The sequence below is a fragment of the Toxoplasma gondii genome, chromosome VIIb, assembly GCF_000006565.2.
Source record: "Toxoplasma gondii ME49 chromosome VIIb, whole genome shotgun sequence".
NCBI classification, from domain to species: Eukaryota; Apicomplexa; class Conoidasida; order Eucoccidiorida; family Sarcocystidae; genus Toxoplasma; species Toxoplasma gondii.
In genome coordinates, this window is record NC_031475.1 from 4,926,558 (window position 1) to 4,945,691 (window position 19,134).

Genomic DNA, 19,134 nt, shown 5'->3' on the forward strand with positions numbered 1-19,134 from the left:
GCGGGTCACCACTTGTGGCAGGTTAATTGTCTCTTCTGCTTGTTTTTCCATCGATTCGTTTGTGTTCAGTTCTCTTTATATCGCCACTCTCTCCCGTCCACTCTCTATTGGTTGCTGTGTGTGTACTCTTCCGTTTTAGGGTGTGTACCCCGTGCGACACTTGCGCCTCTTTTCTCCTTTCAGAAGGGCTGGTGGCTTGTCTCCAAACGCTGCTGGCATTCAGCGTTCGAAAATGTGCTCTCTCGGCTCGCATTTTTTTTCTGGATGGGCTGTGCAATTGGCACCCTTTCCTACCCGCGTTTTTCCTGTCACGTCGCCGGGAGGCGTCTCCCGGAAGCGACTTTTTTCCAAGCTTACATGCACCAGGGAGCGACAGAAACCTGCTCTCTTGGTTAGACTCATTTTCGCGTGGAGTAGGAAGGACATTGTTTCCGAGCGACCCGCTTATTAAAAGATGCCAGAAACGCACCCTAAACCCTAAAAAGGCAACGCGGGCGACACGGACGCAAAGGGTTTTGAGAAAAGCACCGCATAATACTGACTGTAGCTTTCCTTAAAAACGTCCAAACAAATTGACGTGTTGTGACAGTGTCGTAGGCCACTAAAGGCCAACACACACTTGAGCACAATTTCAACGGCCTTCGTGTCAGTGGTTTCTTCGTTATGATCTCCATGAAGAAAACAGTATTTTGTGGAAACCGAGGGATCCCATTCTATAAAGTGTAAGAGGGAGTCTCTCTTCAGCCATTAGACGATTGCTTTTGCACGAGGGCAAGAACCTGCGTTGCTTGTTTTTCAGTTAAGGCCGGGAAGCCACAGCGGTGCGAATGCGAGTAACAAGCGAAATCTGGTCATACTCAGCCGTAGACTGCAGATTACAAACGCGACGAGTAGTGCATGTATTGTTCGCAATGAATTCCCCAGCCCTGCGGGACGAAGAGAAGTGATGCCAGCTCGCTTTGGCGGAGCTTCCCTTGAGCTATGAAAAAATGAGTGTCCGTTCCTGCGCAGGTGCATGTGTATGTTAAGCTTTACCTTCTGCGATAGAAGATGTGTTTGTAGATACTTTGAATTTATTCTAGGTGACACTGGGAGAGTGACCGCAACGTCTCCCAGGGAAAGTAATTCTAGATCAGAGGGTGCGTGGTATCTGATGAGGCGCACGCTTGTAGGTCTCTGCAGCTGCCCGCGTTATGGCAGTCTTCAGCACGGGATCTACTCGGTATTGACAGTCTGACAAATGATTAGCCGATCACACTTGAGAGCATTCGGAAAACAAATAAACTGTAACTGTTCCGTCATGGCTCTCTGCAGATATCGACACCGTGAGATAACTCGTCACTTCCCTAATGTACAGAACCCATCAGGATTGCAGGAGCTCGACACACGACACGCAGATCTTTGCTTCTGTGTGCACCTTCTCTGAGGCCTCTTGCCAGCAAATTCTCTACCTACAGAAGCAAATCCGCAGTTCGTTCCTGATCCACAAATATAAGCTTATCTACACATGCATCCGGATATCCGAATATGTGTATGTGTGGGCCTGCTTGTTCAGGTAAAGGGCTATTCGGTGCACTTTCTGCCTGCTGTTGTGCTTGTGCAATTGCTGACGAAGACCCGTGGGAGAACCATTGTGTATATTTTCATGTGCTCGCATTTGCACGATAAATGCAAGCAAATCCTTTTCCAGCCTCTGTCCAGAACAACGTTGCTGCCCTCTCTGTGTGTCTACTACCGCCACGCGCTGCGCCAGAACTGCGTGTCCATTTTGCCAAACGAAAGAATTATTGACGCGTGGCTCCGTCACGAGACCAGAAACCTTTGAGAGAAAAACGGAATCTGCGGGCAAGGGGCCACCACGTGGCCGACGCCTGACAAAACACAGGCACAAAAAACCACACCTGCAGTTCTGATATCCAACAAGCGGGAACTGTGAATGAGCCCGCGGGCTCGAGAGGGGAATTATGTCAGTGACCTAGTTCGGTGCTAACAAATAGGCATATGCGTTTCCATTCAAGCCAACAGCCACCATACCTACACGCAAATTTTAAGTAATATAATAACAGTTTTTACTTTATAGGTCCGATGTGTCGAGACGGTTGAAGTTTCTCTGACAAGACAGTGCACTGACTCGGATACCCAGGAAACTTTCAAAGACGGCATAACATATTATACGAACCAGTTCTAGGAATACAGGAATTTCCATCTTAACTCGATTCTGCTGACACAATAGAAGGATCACTCCTTAAGCAAAGAACTCACAGAGAGTGCCCTTGAACTATTAGGGGAAAAGAGAATTTTCTGGGGTGGTTCGCCGCGGCTTCCACATGCAACCAGAGTTTGAGCGGAGTTTAGCGGGGAAACGCATAAGAGGAAGGCAAGGGAGAAAATGAAAGACGGCACATTTATATTTCCTTGTAGAATTCAGGGGAATCTGCAGTACGTGTATCATTGGGTCTAATATGTATTTATAAATTAGTCACTTGCAATGGAAAGCGGATCGACTTGTCCGGTGTTTACCCTGCACATCGACGCCGCTGCACACAACAATTGGTAGACCAGAAGCCAAAAGTTCTCCACCAAATTCGCTGATGAACTGAAGGAGAACCAACCCTGTGTCGAAAGGCGCCAGAGTCACAGGTCCACTTCGCCCCCCCACTGACGTGGCGGCCTCCGAGAGAGAACGCAAACATCGGTTCTTTCTACCCGCCTGAAAACGAAGATGCAGAACAAGAGAGAAAGGACGAAGAGACGAGGGAGAGAAGAAATGAAAAAAGAGGGAGAAAGGGTGAAGAGAAGAGAAAGAGACAGGAGGAAGAGTACAGAAAAGAAAGAGGAAAACTGAGGCAAAAGGATAGAAGAGAGGAAGGACGACGAAGGAGATAGGTCTGTCTGTCGGTAGCTGCTGTAAAAGCAGTTTTCGCGGAGTGGCGAAAGATGCAGAGAAGGGATCCTGTCTCAGATGATTACTCTCAGTACGATGGTACTGATCACACTAGCATCTGAATGGTTGTTTTCTCTCTGTGCTAATACGAGTGGTACAAGTGATCCAAATACTACGCCTAGAACATAACAGATGTGGAATAAGCTTGATGCCGTAGGATCTTACAGCCCAGCACTGTCGATCGAAAACGACCAAGAAAGAAAGCGGAATTGCTACACACACGGTTGGTTGCTTTCCGCTTCCCTGACAACAAGGTTGCCTTTCTCCCTCAAAACGTTGGTGATAAGGCATCTATTGCTCTCTTTCGGATTGACTTTGCAATGCCATGTTTGCCTTCTTCCGGAACAGAACGGATTGAGTTTCCCTCTGGGTGCCTTTACGAGAAAATTACACGTTTACACCAAAGGAGCAGAAAATCACGCATTCTCTGTTGATTCCAGCCGGCTATTATCGACGCGTGCACATACATATTTACATGTGCAAACATATACCTATATGCAAACTAATCTATTATATATATATATATATGCTCAGCTATAGACATGAATACTGCATATGTGATGGTATAGAAATGTGTGTCTGTGACAGCGTGCGACTCTCACAAGTCTGAAGTCCTACCCTGATGCAACTTCTTCTTGCGGTTGACGTTTTCCCTTCTTCCATTTCTCTCTCGCGTCTCTCGTCTTCTTTATCTGGCCGACAGCGACGCTGAGCTTGAATTCCCCATTTAGTGACCCTGGAGCGAAACTGCATGCGCTCATTCACGCAGGCAAGCGCGTTTGCCGTGACGCCCATGAGCTCGTGCCAGGACGCCGACAGCGGGAGAATGGAGAGGACTTCCGCGGCCTGAAAACAAGCACGGAAGGTCACGAAAAAGCGAGATCAAACGAGAGGCAAAGACGGGGGGTGGGACCAGGTACCGGATATGCACGATTGAACATTAAGGAGCTAGACAGAGGAAAAAGAGGAGACATGCAACCTGTATTGTAAGGTGTTCTCCGTCGTGCTTGAGTGTCGGGTGCCAATCCACAAAAGATGTCTAAAACGTTCAACGAAACAGACCTCTAAATTCAATATCTGACGTAGCCAAGCTCAGATCGAGGGTGGTATTCTGGATGGTGGATGGACGGCGTCCTAAACGTTTCACGAATTTTAAACGCAAAATTGAGAGTCCTCCAACTAGACTGGAAGCGCTACCTGAGGCGCCTTTCCCCTTGACGACCCTCCGTGTTTTCTCACAAGTTTGGATATGCGCGAACCACAACTGAACTTTCGAATTCCACGTGAGTAGCGCAGAGCCTGAATGTGGAGCTTCACCTATACAAGCACGATCAGTTTTGCACCTCAGCTAGTCTTTTCACCCTCGTTACGCTTGGGTATTTACCGTTCTACAGAAGAATCAAGTCCGCGGCATGACAGGCGACACCACGCCCAAGGCTTACACACACACAGACGGCTGTCCTTGCTTGCGTTCTTCTCTCTATTTTAGGAGGAACAACAGGTATAGTTATGGGTGACACAGGAGTGAATATTGGACTACAGGACGCAGACTACAGTGTTGCACAGTTTGGCTTTGAACTCTCTCGTCTAGAAGCCTGAGCCTCCTCCCGTGAGCTGTGAAGACTTTTTGGTGCCTTGCGTCTCACTTGTCGGACGGCATGCGTGTAGACGACAAGGGTGTTGTTTTTTCGGAGTTCCGACGGATGCGCCAAGATGTGCAAACGACACCAGCAGGCCGCGACAGGCATGGGAAGGCTCGGAATAAGCTGCCTTCTGAAAGCGGCCTTGTTGAAAGTTTCCACTTGTTCTGCTTCCAGAGGCAGAGGCGAGGGTCGACACCCGAGATTCCCTCGCCCGCGCATGCATGCAAGGGGGCAATGCCCGCCGGCGCAGCGTCTCTCAGTCTCCTCTTTTGTCGATTCGAGAAAGCCACCTGGAAACAGACGCTGAAGCGCACCAGAGACACCAGAAGGAATAGAAGAAGGAGAGAAACACAAGTGAGATGCAGAAGGAGAAGAAGAGCAAGAGGAGAAGGTTGAAAGAAAGAGGAAGAACATGAGGAAGAAGGAAACGAAGAAGACCATGAAGGGGACGAAGAAGAACGAGAAGAAGAGCAGGAAGAGGAAGAAGACGGAGAGACAGAGGAAAAGCAAGAGAAAGAAGAGGAAGACGATGATGAACAGCCAGAAGCAGCAGATGACTGTGGAGAGAAGAAAGGGGACTCGGCGGACTGGGAAAACGACGACGGTGATTGCTGAATATCGCACGACAGAGCATTCTTTACCGACTTTCCTGGATGCGTGGTCTGAGTCGGTCTGGTCTACGAAAAAAACGTTTGAGTTGAGGACCCTGAACACGGCTTCTGCCTCACGAACATCCAAAGCCTGAAACAACCTCCTTCGACCTTTCTTTCGTCTCCCGCCATGTTTCACTCTGATCACCTGTTCAGTGCTCTGCTGCTACTGTCTCTCGTGCGCATCCACTTCATCTTGCTTTCTCGCCTCTTTCTCTTTCCTCGTCTGCTTCGCGTTAACAAGGCTGTTTTCCCCTCTCCTTTCCTCTTGCCATTCTCTCTCCGGATCGAAAAAGATTCAAACATTCAGATACTGAAAACATGGAGATTCTGTTGGAGAAACGAGTTTCCTTCCCTCCTCGCTTCGGCCCTATTCTCTAGATCCGTGCTGGTCTGCTTCCTCCTCTTGCCCTTTGTTCTTCTTTACTTTTCCCTCGTTTCTTCTTACCTTTTCTCTCTCCGCGTTCACGCACACAAGGAGCAGACCTGGCCTCAGAAGCTTGACGAGTCCTTCCTCCCTGTGTGTTCTCTCCGTTGCTATGCTTCGCCTTCTCTCTGCGTCGTCGCTCTCTCTTTCTCTTCCTTCTTCCCTTCCCTTTCCCTCTGTTCCTGCTTCCTCTTCTTGTCCTGCTTGCTCTTCTTTTCCCTCTTCCCATTTCATGCCTTCATTCGTTCCTCGTTGTCGTCGCCTTTCTCTTTGGCTATCCTTGCGGTTCGCGAATTGCCTTGAGACGTCTTCGACAGGTGCGACACCCGACAGAAAGACGGCGGCCAGAGAGCTGCATGCATCGGAGACGCACAGAAACCAGAGGTGAGAAGACGAAGCAGAGGGAGCGCGGCAAAACAGTATGAATGAGCAACAGATAAAACGGCAAGACGAAGAGAGAATACATCTGCGTCAGAATGACTATTATTATCCTGAAAAGACAGAGAGATGTCTCCTCTTTTGATATCCAGCCAAACAGGCGAAGAATGACATTAAACAAATGTGTAATGTGCAGACATACGCGTGCCTCCTGTCAGATAACTTTGGAGACTTGTAGGGACTGGGAATGCCTCAAGCATGCAGGCGTTTCTTTAGGGTCCGACTTCTCTTTTGTCTGAGCTTACAAAAGCATATCTACGTGCCTACATTTTTCAAACTACTTGTTTCTATCTACGTCCGTGTTTTGTGTCTACCTATCTATAGTCATACTTATATATATCTGGCTCTCTACCTACATCTGTGTCTGTCCGTCTATCAATACAAGCCTTTCTGTATCTACATCCATCTACATGTCTACCTCTGTATCGGTATAGCTATCTATATGTATATTTATAGTGATCTCCCTCGCCACCTACTGATTGATACATTAGGCTTAAGGCTTCATGATAATATCGGTGTGCATGCGTGCTTGATACATTTGAGGACTGTTTTCTCACCATTTCATCGGCGTCGCTGTATCTGGAAGGAAGGTAACTGCTTGTCTCGCGCTGTCTCTCAGAGATTTGACCCTAGCCCAAAACCACAGGAAGGAGGCGCCTCCAGATGGCTCCTCGATTTCGCCATCGTCTATCTCGTCCTCGCCCCCCGTAGACTCCCCGTTCTCTTCTTCTCTCTCTCCTCTTCTCCATGCTTCACCATCATGTAAAGCGTCTGTGTTCTCTTCTCTCTCGTCCATCGCATGCAGTTTCGCCACGCTGTCTCCTGTCTCCACGGGCCGCCTTGGAACACCAGGAGGAGACAGAAATGGAGGAAAAGAGCCTCCAGACGACACCGACAGAGACGGCGACAGAAGAGGTCCGCACAGGACGCAGTCTCCGACATTGAGGCGACCCTGAAGGAGCATGCCTCCCAACACAGCTCCTAGGCCTTTCTCGTCTTGCTCGCTTTCCTGCTCTTCCACAGATGCAGCGTCTGTACACTCTGCTTCTTGTCTGCTGTCTCCTCTTTCGTCTCCGGAGAACGCAGAGGAGAGCGGAGGACGACAGACGACTCGGGGACGAGGGTGTACAGTGGTAGTTGCTGAAGAATTATCAGAGAAAAGATTTTCTTCTCTTGGCTCCGCTGTCGCGCGACACCTTGAGAAAACTTCCGTTACTAAGAAGGCGCTGCGTATCGCAGGCGGCAAACGCGAAGACGGGAGAAACCCAGAAGAGCGAGAAGAACGAAAGCCACAAGAAGAAGAGATAAAAGAATCTGCGGGAACTGAAGAGACGGGAGAGTCAGAGGGAGTCGAAACGGGGGAAGCCACAGACGCAGACGACGAAGATAGGGACGATGAGGAGGAAGAAGAGGAGAAAGAAGAGGAGAAAGAAGAGGAGAAAGAAGACGGAGATGATGATGGTGCGGCAGAACACGGAGATGAGCAGGAAGAAGATGAAGGGGAAGAAGGGGATGACGAGAAGGAAGAGGAGGAGGAAGAGGGAGAAGATGATAGAATACCAGAAGCAGCAGAGGCACGGTCAGTGGATGGAAGCCGAGAGCAGGGGCAGGAGACAGGCAAGCAATTCAAGGCGAAACAAAATGAGGAAGCACCGCTCTCAGAGGCAGACGGCAGAGACACGTTCGGGTGTACGTTTATGTTGTCGCACCCGAGGGTTTTGTTTTGATTTATGGAGACAGCTGAGGACTGCTCACCCTCGTCCGAGACCAGAGGAGCGAAACGAGGCTTGAAAGAGAAGCCGTGTGGTGCGACGCATGCATCGCGAGACACGGAAACCTTCGCCTCTGCAGGGACCCAGGGGGATAGTTCCTGGAGAGCAGGGCAAGAAGAGACAAGGAGTACATCGAGAAACTGATAAAGCAGACAGGGACAAAGACAAGGTCGAGGGCAAGAGAAAAAAGAAACGAAGAAGGACGATACAAACAGCACGCAGAACAGGGAAGATGAGAAAGGCGCGGAAGGTGAAAGGCAAACATAAACCAGGAGATGCGTAGATTACAGAAATGACGAAAACGAATCGTCGAAGTAGAAGAAATATGTTTCCTCTTTTTGTAGAACGTAACGCAGAAACAGCAGATCCCATCTCCCGCAATATATGTATGGCTTCACGTGGACATGCACATGTACGGCCTCAGTCGTGGAACACCCAAATGTATTCTTCCGTGCCTGTCGATGAATAGATGTGTGCTCTCATGTGCATTTCAAGATGCCTATTCGAATACGCATGCAAATGCCTGTCCTAATCTGATCGAGGTAAGGGTTCTGATAGAAAACTCACCTGCAGAGACCGCCGTAGCTGTTCAATACCCTGGCCGTCGACGCAGGACACGCAGAAGGCGCCTCGGCAGGTGAGGGGGAACCACCGCGATGTCGTAACACCCAGAGTCGCGGTGAACGAAGGATCTCCTTCCCTTCTCCGTCCTTCGTCTGTGCGTCTCTCTCTCCACTCGTTGCTCCCGTCTTCTCTCGCCTGCTCTCTTCGCTGTGAAAGGAGACACGTCCGAAGAAGCACAGCGCAATTCTCCTTCGCCGTCGCCGTCCTGGGCCTTCGCCTCGGGTGCTTCAACAGTCGTTGGCCGGTCCCGTCTAGTCCTCGTGGAGAGCCAGAAGATACAAGCGGATCTCTCGCCATCTCTGCAGCTTTCGTCGGTACTTTTTCCTCTTCGATTTCTCCGGCTTCTTCCCCAACTTTCTTTGTCTCCTCTCGCTTACAAAAATGCTTCGCCCTGCCATCGGGACCAGAGAGGCGATGCAAGCAGGAGTCTTCGAGCACGGCTCCTGCGACGCGGAACATCGCCTGGAGGTTCCCCAGAACCTCCGCGCACAACTGCGCTTTTTCCTCTGCCTCTGCCGTCGCGTTGGGTCGCCAACGCTCCCCTTCTTTCCTCTTTCCCCATCTGTTCTTTGTCTCCCGCGAGACTCCAGAGAGCCGCATAGAAGCCGCCTCAGCACCTGGACCTTCCTCGGCCCCAACGAGCGACACAGACGAGGCACATGGTTCGCTAAAAGCGGGAGCAGAGCCGGCGTCGTTGGTGTCTGTTCGGATCCCGCAGTTTCTTCTCTCCCATTTGTTGAAGACGAGAGTGAAGGGGAGACGCAGAAGGATCAGAGACGTCGCCAGCAACACACGCTCCTCTTGGAGCTGGACTTGGAGCGGGGCTGCCTCTGGCGAAGCGTCGAGGACGAGGACGACATGACCCAGGCACTCTCTGAGCAGCCCTGGAGAAACGAGGGAAAACATACAAACAACAGAGGCAAAGTAGGCGCAGAAGTGAGGAGGGGAAAAAACAAGTGTATGATTTGTGGGGCACTTGGAAGGAACAGGAAAAGGAGCGACGAAAAGCGGGTCCCCGGCAGTTTCTGGTGCCGTATCGTGAATCGGGCTGGCTTTGAAAGAAGTTTCGCTTCTTGCCTCTACCTGTCAAGGCACTTTTGATGTACTTGGGATGTCCTGCCATGTCCAGCAGTGTAATCTCCGTGGCGACGGTTCCTGCGCTGTCTTCCCCTTCTTGAATATCTCGCTCTTCTCGAACGTTCACCTCAGGAGGCCGCCCACCCTGAGAGGCGTGCTCTGCACAGGCGCCGCCCTCGGATTCGGCTAGAGAAGCGGCAGGCGGCGGAGCATAGCATGCGTTGAGTACGGCGGACCCACGGCGGCTCCCCGGTGTATGTACACTAAGGGATGTCGAGGGGGACCCGCATGAGCGAGGGGGAGTCGTGGCTGAGGATTGCCGCTGCGCATTGTTTCTGTCTACCTGGTTTCTCTCCTTCCTTCTGTTGTCTCGCTTTTCCTCCACATGAGGAGACAATAGAATCTGCACGGCGGAAGAACTGCGGACGCCACGCCCTGGACGACGCAGGGAAGACGCCGATGGAGGCGACTCCGAAGAAAGGGAGGGGGAAGAAGCGAGAGGCGGAGAGTCAGTCAAATGGCGACTGAGCATTGGTTGGGGTCGCCAGTGGCTTGGAGTCGGCGAAGGCGGAAGAGACGCACAGTGCAGGGCAGAGGTCGCCCCTCGAAGCACTTCGTGGGGATGCATGCACATCCGCAGACGAGCGGATCCTCTTGAAGAGAGAGGGAATGAAAAGGATGAACACACCGAGAAGGAAACACCGAGGTGTTTGATAAAGAAGCGATAAGTCGTTCTTGATAAGGGAAAAACTGTTAAAGTCTAAAATGTATCCTTTTTTCTTTGACCCATGCTAAATATACTAGATTTTCTAGTTACGAGTCGTAGACGCCAGCGGTGAGCGGGAAAGACGGGGGAAATAGCTGTAGTCTCAAGTGCACTCCAAAGCATCACAAACGGCACTCAGCGTGACCAGATACTTGAGAGGCAGCTTGGGCGAGGGAGTGGGGCGGCGAGACAGAGAGAAGACGCAGGAGAGGAGACGTTCAAACACAAGAAGGCAACAGATAGGAAGAGACTGAGAAAGACAGCCGACGATGGGTTCGTAAGGGAAAGGTGGCAAATTCCCGACAGCCGCAGTGCTGATAAACCATCAGGTGTCTGTTAGGGTACATACGAGACGATGCAAGCTAAACATGCACAGCAGCCTGCACACCGTCGTGCGGGCGTACTGTACTAAAAGGAGCTCTCTAGTTTCGGAGTTCGTCTTTCGCGACACGCTCATCCGTTGCTGCTCTTTCTCTTACTCTCCGTCGTCCAGAGTCCCTTCTTCGGCAAGTACAGCCACGAGAGAGCTCTTCCCCGCGCCGTGCGCTCCAAGAACGGCGACGCGGACCGCACCGGCGCGCTGGGCTCCAAGGCCATCAGGGGAGACTGCCGGCTGGGCGGTGGCCCTCGAGGGGACAGTCGAGGTCGTCAGTCCATTTCGAGTCACGCGAACGCAAGCTATCCACTGCAGGGGAAGGTAGGGAGGGGAGCAGAGAGGACAGGATGCGAGCAGCAGCGCGTTTCAAATGCGAAGGAAACGTGATGACGATGAGATCATGACACGAAAGAAGGCTGGATTGCCAAAACAAGAGAAGAACGAAAGCTGAGAGGAAAGGCGGACGACCGAGAGGCAGATCCTCCTCTTGTGGAAGGGGGCCGGAAATGGCTTTGCTGCCTCGTGCACTAGAACTTACGAAAGGGATGCTACACAACAAGCTCAGCGCTACACGCACAAAGAGTGTCGAATATGTTTACGATAAACACCCACAGATGCGCTTAGATTTTCGCGATTTCCTTCATGTGCTTGTTGTGCGTCTGTGCATGCTGATATCTACTCGCTAGGCACCGGATTTATATCTTGGATTTCTTTATGTGTTGGATCCAAGGTTTATGCGGACGTGCCTTTTTCCGGCAACTAGAAATATGAGTTAAGTTGTTGTGTCTTGACGTTTAGCGCTTGCGAGCGCACGGATCTATCGTCAAAAACCGCCGCAACAGTCTGTTTTCTCACCCGTACACCATTTGTCTCAGAACGTTCCAACACTGTCTCCCAGTCCACGTTGCCTTCCTCGCTTGTCTCGCACAGCTCCGCTTCTTCTTTCTCGTGCTTCCCGTCACTCTGCTCGACCTCTCTGTTGAACTGCCTCGCTCTCCGGGTCTGCGGTTCATCTCGGTCTCTCTCCGTCTTCTCTTCCTGCTCTTCCTTGTCTCTTTTCCCCTTTGCCTCTTCCACCACTCTCTTCAGATAAACGACTACGGCCGATGCTGCAAGCGAGGAGGCCATCAGCTCCACGGCTTGGAGGCTCGCGCGCATGCACCGGGAAGAAATGCCCACGCCGAGCCCGTCGTCTGTGACGCCGAGGAGATAGAAGCAGACGCCCGCGCCCTCGTGCAGGCGATACTGAAGAAAAGACAACAACGCTCCACAGGATCTGTGCTATGCGTCAGGTTTCTTCAAGAGCAGACGACTTGGATGGAAAAGTCGCACAAGAGCGAATCAGTCCTTACCCTCATTTGCGTGGTGCGGTGAGCGAGCTTCGTCGGTGTCAGCTTCGAGAGAAAAAGTTTGTACTCCACGTTCCCTTCGTCGTTTTCCGCAGAATAGACAATCTGTCTCTTTGAGCTTCGTGCCTGCTTCAGAAGTGACCTCACGTCTTCTTCGTTCGGCGACGCGTCGAAGCGAACACGCTCCTCGTTCTCTGCGTTCCGACTCCACTTCCCTTTCGAACGGGGCTCTCTTCTGGGCGTCTTGGAAGGGAAGTGGCAATCCGCAACAGCGCTGGGTAAAGCCGCCTCACCCTGCGGAGACGTGAAAGGCTCAAACTGAGCAGCGGAATCTTCGCTTGTTGACTTGAACGTTCCACGGGTGTCGTCCGGTGTCTGTACACCCGGGTCCGAGGTCAACTTGTGCTGCGTCTTCATGAGCGTTCGGTCGCTCTCGCGGGTCGCCGCGACGAACGAGGTGCTTGCATCCTTGCGGCTACGTCTCTGTTCTTCGCTGTCGTTGGGTCTGTTCGCTCCTCTCCAGGATGCAGTTTCGGCCCAGGGTGGGTCTCCGCTGAAAGGAGCCTTGGAGGTGGGCGACGCGGCGCGTTGATTCTCCCGTGCCCGTCCTTGCGTGCGGGTTCCACTGCGGGGCTGCCATTCTTGTTCTGCTCCGCTACCTGAGAAGAAATCGCCGAGGTCTCTCGTCATCGGTCCTTTCGTATGCCTCTAATAGGCATGACTCGACCCACTCCGAGAAGACCAGGAAGCAGGGAGAAAGTGCAGAAGGAAATGATTCGCTCTAACCGCGTGCAGGCTGTCGGAATGGCCGTACGTGTAACAGCAGACAGCCTCACGAGACACACACAGAAGAGCCCATGTATGTTCTCCTCGCCTGTGTGCGTTGTGGAGAGAAGGAATCTTGGATCCGCGAAAGGCAAAGATAGCATCCTCTCATGAAGAATGCACAACGCACGTTTGAAGGAAGAAAAGGTTTCCCTTCTAGCGCCCACTGGCAGGCCAAAATACTCGTAACCAAAGACAACGCAGACACTCGTGTCGAAGCCTCGGCGCGTTGACTCCGTCTGTAACATGGCCGACACGCACACAAAGTTCTCTCTGGCCCCGTCACTCTTCGGGTAAGATTGACCTCTGTGAAGACAAAACAGCTCAGAACCGACAGAAAGGTGACCGTCAAGAGAGGACAGCACCTGATGTTCGAGTCTCCACCTCAACAGAGAGGAAATCCTTTAGTCAAATGCGATTTAGCAGTTTTCTTCAAGGGTTGCGACACAACAGGAGGGCGCGCACAAGGAGGAGGAGTCAGGGGGGACACCTGTTGTGTCGATCGTTTTTGAAAAGCGATAAGGAGTGTGAGCGACCGAGCCAACGAGGAAAGGCGTGTGGAGGCTAACGGATGGGCGATAACGAAGACGCTATTGAAGCGGACGGGACAGAAGGAATTTGGGCTGTTAACGTGTCGGCCGAGGAGGTAGAAAAGCAAGCTAATCTTAGTTCATGAGTAGTTGCCGCTCAAAAAATCAACTTATCTCTTTACAAAATGCAACGATACCGCACATGAGGATGTAGCAGCAGTTTCCAGACAGAAAACACCTCTCTCTGCCGTCTGCTTTGCTAAAAGAACACTTCTAAAGAACGCTCCAAAACAATTTGTTGGATGTCACTCTTGTGTTGCCGCTTCTAGCGTAACCATTGCGCTTGCTTTGGAACAAGACATTGCTGTCTACACATGGAGAAGCCAACTGCTAGCTGTCTCAGGTCTCCCGTCCCTAGTCAAATACAGGAGGTCCAAAACCACATGCTGGAAAAGAAAGACGAGTCTGAAGGTAGCAATACACGCATCGGGTTTTCTGTAGCGCTGTACAGCACGCACAACGTACATCTGCTTTCACGAGTTTTCTCTTCGCTGAATACCCTCTCGATCAGCTAGACGCGATTCCGATCGAGGTTAATAGCAAAAATCAAGGACATTCAGACGCCAGGGGTGTTAGGAATCCAAAAATCCCTGCAGAACGCGACTGCACCAGTTCTGCTGAGTGTGGTATAAGCCACGGACGTTCTACTCGGTCCAGAAACGTGAGAGATACACGGAATTGGTTGAAACGAAGGGAACCGTGGAATCAAGAGTCTTCAGCACCGCCTCAGTGCTGAGAAATCCAGCGACGTGTCCACACACTCGCAAGACAGTCGCGGTTGAACCAAACAAAACTTGTGTTTCGTGTGGCCACAAAGAGCACAATTTGACCTGAGAGCCACCCAGAACAGCTGCTCTATTCCTGAAGGGCATTGAAAGGAGAGAATGCCTCTAATGTGCGTTTGGATGGATAGGAAATCATGATGCAGTCACGGAAACTCGCCACCGCCAACCGCGTTGAGCCTCGTGAGCAGCAGGCCTCGGCGACGATTCAAACAACACATCAGACAGGACGAAATGGCGTCTCCAAAAAGTACCTGCCAGTTACGGTCCGTCGGTTTTGATCAGAAAAACTTTTCTTTCACAGTATGGGGAGCTTCGTTGAAGGGAGGTCTCGTTTTTAGCTGCGACTTTTCTCCTGCGGTAGAAACAGAAAATTTGGGTCCTGAGTACATCTGTTTTCCAGCGACCACTGGAATATTCTATATAGGAAGAAGAAGCAACGAGCGTGTTGTCGATCGTTGAACCCCATCCATGCCAACAAAAACAGAGAAACATACATGCTCAAGCAATGGAGCTGAAATGGGGGGGCAACACTGCGACCAGAAATAGAACTCACTACTCAATTCTCCAGTTGTCTGAAGGAACAACCATGCGTTCAGGATAGCAACATATGACTGGACACGCAGCACCTAGTACTGGCAAAGTTAGTACCGTTAGCACTTGCATTCAGGGATGTTGGAGCGAGGGGAAAAGGCCTTGGTTCCACTCATCTGCATCTAGACCTCCACACGTTATTTATTAAATGGAAATACAGAGGTATAGAGCTACGATTTTACCTGTCACGAGCCATGTTGCCCGCGTACCTATCATTGGGCACAGGGACGTCACTTCGGGAAGACACTGGATTAAAGCAATATGAATTCAGACACAAAGACGTATTTTCGATACGGTTTACGTGGCGTTCTCTTGCAGCGTTCTCGTCGCTACGTGCCATTCCACGCTCCTGTGAGGATGCTTCCGTGCTACACTTCCTCGGTGCATGCGATAACGATGGCTCAATAGGTGTGGTTTCACCTCGTTTCACATGAAAGAGGAAACGACCAAAGAGTGATGCTAAGAATCAAACGTCGTATGTTTTCGAAAGTACGCTCTACGTTAGGAGAGTGCTGAAAGCTCTACAGATATACATATATATATATATATAGTCGTCTCCTGACAAATTGGCCCGTTGGTTAACGGCTAAAAATGGGTCAGGTTTCTTCGGGGTACAAACGTCCACAATGACAGAAGACGTGATGGACGCGTTCAGCGAAACGGGGAAGGCAGTCGTTGTCTTTCTGAGATTTCCCACAAGGTCTGTGCTTGTTTTTCAATCACGAAAGAACAGGACATTTCCTGTTTGGTTGGGATCTTGTGTACCGGAGAAACGTCTGACTGCTCGTGTGTGGCAGTTGCTTCTTGTGTGAAGGTGGCCAAGGGCAAGACGGGAATCCAAACATGCCTATTCGTATAAATAGATATAGGTAAAAAATAAGTATCTGCATAAATATTTTCGGAATGATGCATGCACTGGGCGTATCGAGCATGTGTAGAGAACGCTACGATGGCTAGAAGAGTAACGAGCGCTTGCCTCCGAAGATGAGGTACACTTCCCAGACACAGAAAGTCGCGCGAAGCGGACCCGAAATAAAGGGACACTTGTTACAGCAGCTCCCAGTTCTGGCAGAGACTTCGATCATCACTGTTTCTCTCCTAACTAAATGATACGACAGCACTGAAAGGACTGAACAAGGCTGTTGGAGCAGATGCTTGTAAGCACTTCAAACGAAAACCATGTTCTCTCCACACGTCCTTCAGTCACTTCTCTTCGAGGCCACTAAGAAAACTCTTCCCTGGATGGAACTTTCAATGCTACCCCCGTGGTTGCGTCTGCAAACAAAAGTCTCGCGACGCTTGCCGTCTGCGCTTTTGCCAGTAGGAGAAAGAGCTCACAGATCTTTATGACGGCACGGGAGCTGTTAAAAAACAACATTGTCACGACACTTGCTCGTCGCCAGTTGCACCTAGAACGGACGAAATTCCACAAGTCTCATGTTTGCCTCCGTGTTGAAGCCACCGTTCCCTCAATTCGTACTACTCGTCACGGCTTCCTCAACTCACTTGCCAGCCGTTGATTCCAGGTGCACTGACACCTCAGGGACACCTGGCGGCGTCCCCATCGTGGTATTCGCCCCCCTAACTGTAGACTCTTGGACACCAATTACCTGCACGGCAGGTCCGGCAACTTGGTTCTGAGAATAGAGGAGAGAACTGACGAGAATGTCTCCGAGGTTGACGGAGAAGACAGTAGCCACAGTGGCGACAACGAGAAAAAGAAGAGCAGGCAGGAAGAAGGGAAGTGAAGAGTCTGAGAACCCGAGTCGTGCGTATCCCAGAGCTGTGATGTAACAGTACGCAGTAAGTCCAACAACCTGTACGGAATTTGCAAGCAAGACTTCGAGGGTCAGAGGAAGAAGACGAAGGAGAGGGAGGAGTACGAGATAGAGAATGAGGCCAAAGACAAGATACAGAAACGAGGCATTCCAGTGAACATCGAAACAAAAGAGCAACTCAGGGCGGGGCCCTGCAGATGAAGACGGGGCCAAATGCCGTCCTTCGCGTGATCGCGAAGAGTGGCTAGAACGTAAGCGCGAATGAGACGGTCGGGGACGACAACGAAGAAAAACGTAGTGTAAGAAAGGGAAAATGAGAGCCGAAAGCAGCAAGTAGACAGGGGGAGCTAAGGATGTGAATAGAAAGCCGACAGCGGAGTGAGAGAAGGCAAGAGCGTATACAACGCCAGTGACAAGGAAGAAGAAGAAGAGGAGCAGCAGAAAACCTGGGTCATCTCGAGCGTAATAGTTTTTCTGTTTCTTCCGGATACTGGCGAACTCGTAAACTTTGCGTGGCGAAAATAGAAGAAGAGAAAACTGGGCTAGCGAGAACTGCAAATCCATCAAAGAAAGATGCGCCAGCCGGTGACAGAAATTCGACATAAAAGACATGAAGGTAGCGGGAGGGATCAGAGAAGGGAAACAGGGACACCCACCCCTGTGATACGTCGGCAACATTGTGAAGACAAAGATTGCAAAACCGGAAGCGAAAAAGAAAGGACGCGAGGCACAGCCGCAACGCCCGCGCTCAGAACTCCACGGCGAATAAGATGAGAATGGAATAGACAGGACAGAAGGGGTCTAACAAAAAAGGAATCAGCATGAAAAATATGCTGATGAGCGAGCGGGGTATCGCTACCAAGGCATGCTCCGTGACGCAACAGCCACCTTTACTACGCGTCAGGTACAATGGCCACGGTCCATCGTTCCTCTCTTTTCATCGATGTCAGAGAAAAACTTCATGCGATGAATCTCGCTATGCTGATACTGTAGGACACCATATACCCACCACCCTGAAAAAGCCTACACCACAAGAAAAAAGGTGACTCCTTTCCTGGGCTCTCTGTGCTGAGACACTTTTTCCTGCGCGTCGCCCTGCATCCCATTGTTGGCGTTCCGCTCCCGAAGAAGACAGCAAAGACAACGCGTCGAACCGAAGGCGCCTATCCCACACGTCAACGCGGCTCTTGCCGCGTCATCGCTTAGCATAGGGAACGGTCCATGATTCAGAAATCAAAACGCGACAATAGTGAGACCGACGTCAGTGCACGATTCTCGCACTCACAAGCGACAAAACTACTCACGGGTTTCCTAGCGACTGAAGATCCGCAGCGATGAACCCCAAACAGGAAGACATACAAAAGTGCAGTTGTCCGCTTTACAGCCGAGACACGAAATCCAGCAAGAGTGATACCAGAGCACACACTACAGTTCCGGATGTTCTAGACAGCGAAAAGCTGCAGTCTCACTCGGACGAAGCACCTGAACTGTCTTCCTAGCTTTGGTCGGATTGGCGGGCCGTTGCCTACGACCCTAGCAGCAAAACACGGTTGAAGCCCACAAAAAACTGTATGCAAGACGTCAATGGCTACACACAGATGAAACTGTATTGGAAATGGGGAAGGTTTCACGGTCGAAGGAAAGAGTTTGCGATGCGCATGCACTCGTGACTAGAACTGGTAGTGAGGACGAGGTGAGATAACTGGCTTATAACCCTGGGCCGCAAAAGAGAAAACGGGAAGAAAGGAGCAAAAAAGCAAAAGGAGACGACAACAGTAGGTTGTTAAAGGATACATTTCGTTGTTGAGAGACTTTCGATGCCTCGTGTTGGTCCACGGAATGATTCACGCATGCAATGCAACAAGCCCGCTGGATAGCAGAGAAAAAGCGAGTGGCTTGTGCAGCTGCTTCACAAGGCGGCCAGCAACGAGAACGATGTGCAAATGGCAGGCGCCAAAATACGTTTTTCTCATGCAGTAATTAGTGAACATACGTATAAAGCTGAATGATCGAGCGCCATCCTTCTTGTTGCAGAAGAATCACTCATCTGACGGGAGATGCTTGGCAACCGCGCAATAGCAGTACAATTGCCGGTGGTTGGCGGTGACATGTTCGGCGTCATCGAAGAACCAGACACTCGTATCCGTGTGAAGTTAGTAAACACAAGGAGCTACGTATAGAGGCTGAAATTAGGGGGACAAAGGGGAAGACTCAGTCTTTATCTGTGCATTCGAACTCGGCGCCGTCTGTGCAATACCCCTTCTACATTGGACAACCTAGGTAACCGCCGAACTCACAACGTCCACTGATAAAAACAGCATAGAGTCTTCCAAGTGTCCATTGCGTCAAATATGCCATTGGAGAAAGAAAGCAAAGCCCACGGTGAACCAGCTGGGTGCTGTGGGTTTGGAACTTCGTAATAACCTTGCTGTATTCCGTCTAACGACATAAAACTCGTGAGATGCCCACGAGCAAGTTCTTACCGACTTCTGTACACAT

The 19,134-nt window shown here is 50.8% G+C and overlaps 3 protein-coding genes across 3 annotated transcripts; all 3 read right to left on the reverse strand.

Annotated features, from left to right (window-relative positions):
* Positions 1-1,195: 1,195 nt before the first annotated feature.
* Positions 1,196-10,810, reverse strand: TGME49_255290 (hypothetical protein). Its single transcript, XM_018781097.1, has 8 exons — positions 9,582-10,810; positions 8,442-9,382; positions 6,660-7,972; positions 5,686-6,016; positions 4,591-4,890; positions 3,563-3,790; positions 2,521-2,710; positions 1,196-1,871 (listed from the first exon to the last, which is right to left on the reverse strand). Exons 1-8 carry the CDS (start codon positions 10,207-10,209, stop codon positions 1,804-1,806), a joined length of 3,999 nt encoding a protein of 1,332 aa, XP_018636932.1. The 5' UTR covers positions 10,210-10,810; the 3' UTR covers positions 1,196-1,803.
* Positions 10,811-10,816: 6 nt separating this feature from the next.
* TGME49_255280 (hypothetical protein) lies at positions 10,817-12,756 on the reverse strand (the record flags this gene model as incomplete). Its single annotated transcript, XM_002364815.1, has 3 exons — positions 10,817-11,026; positions 11,573-11,962; positions 12,070-12,756. 3 exons carry the CDS (start codon positions 12,754-12,756, stop codon positions 10,817-10,819), a joined length of 1,287 nt encoding a protein of 428 aa, XP_002364856.1.
* A 3,603-nt stretch (positions 12,757-16,359) lies between these two features.
* On the reverse strand, positions 16,360-17,313 carry TGME49_255270 (hypothetical protein; the record flags this gene model as incomplete). Its single annotated transcript, XM_002364814.1, has 1 exon — positions 16,360-17,313. One exon carries the CDS (start codon positions 17,311-17,313, stop codon positions 16,360-16,362), a length of 954 nt encoding a protein of 317 aa, XP_002364855.1.
* Between the last annotated feature and the right edge of the window lie 1,821 nt (positions 17,314-19,134).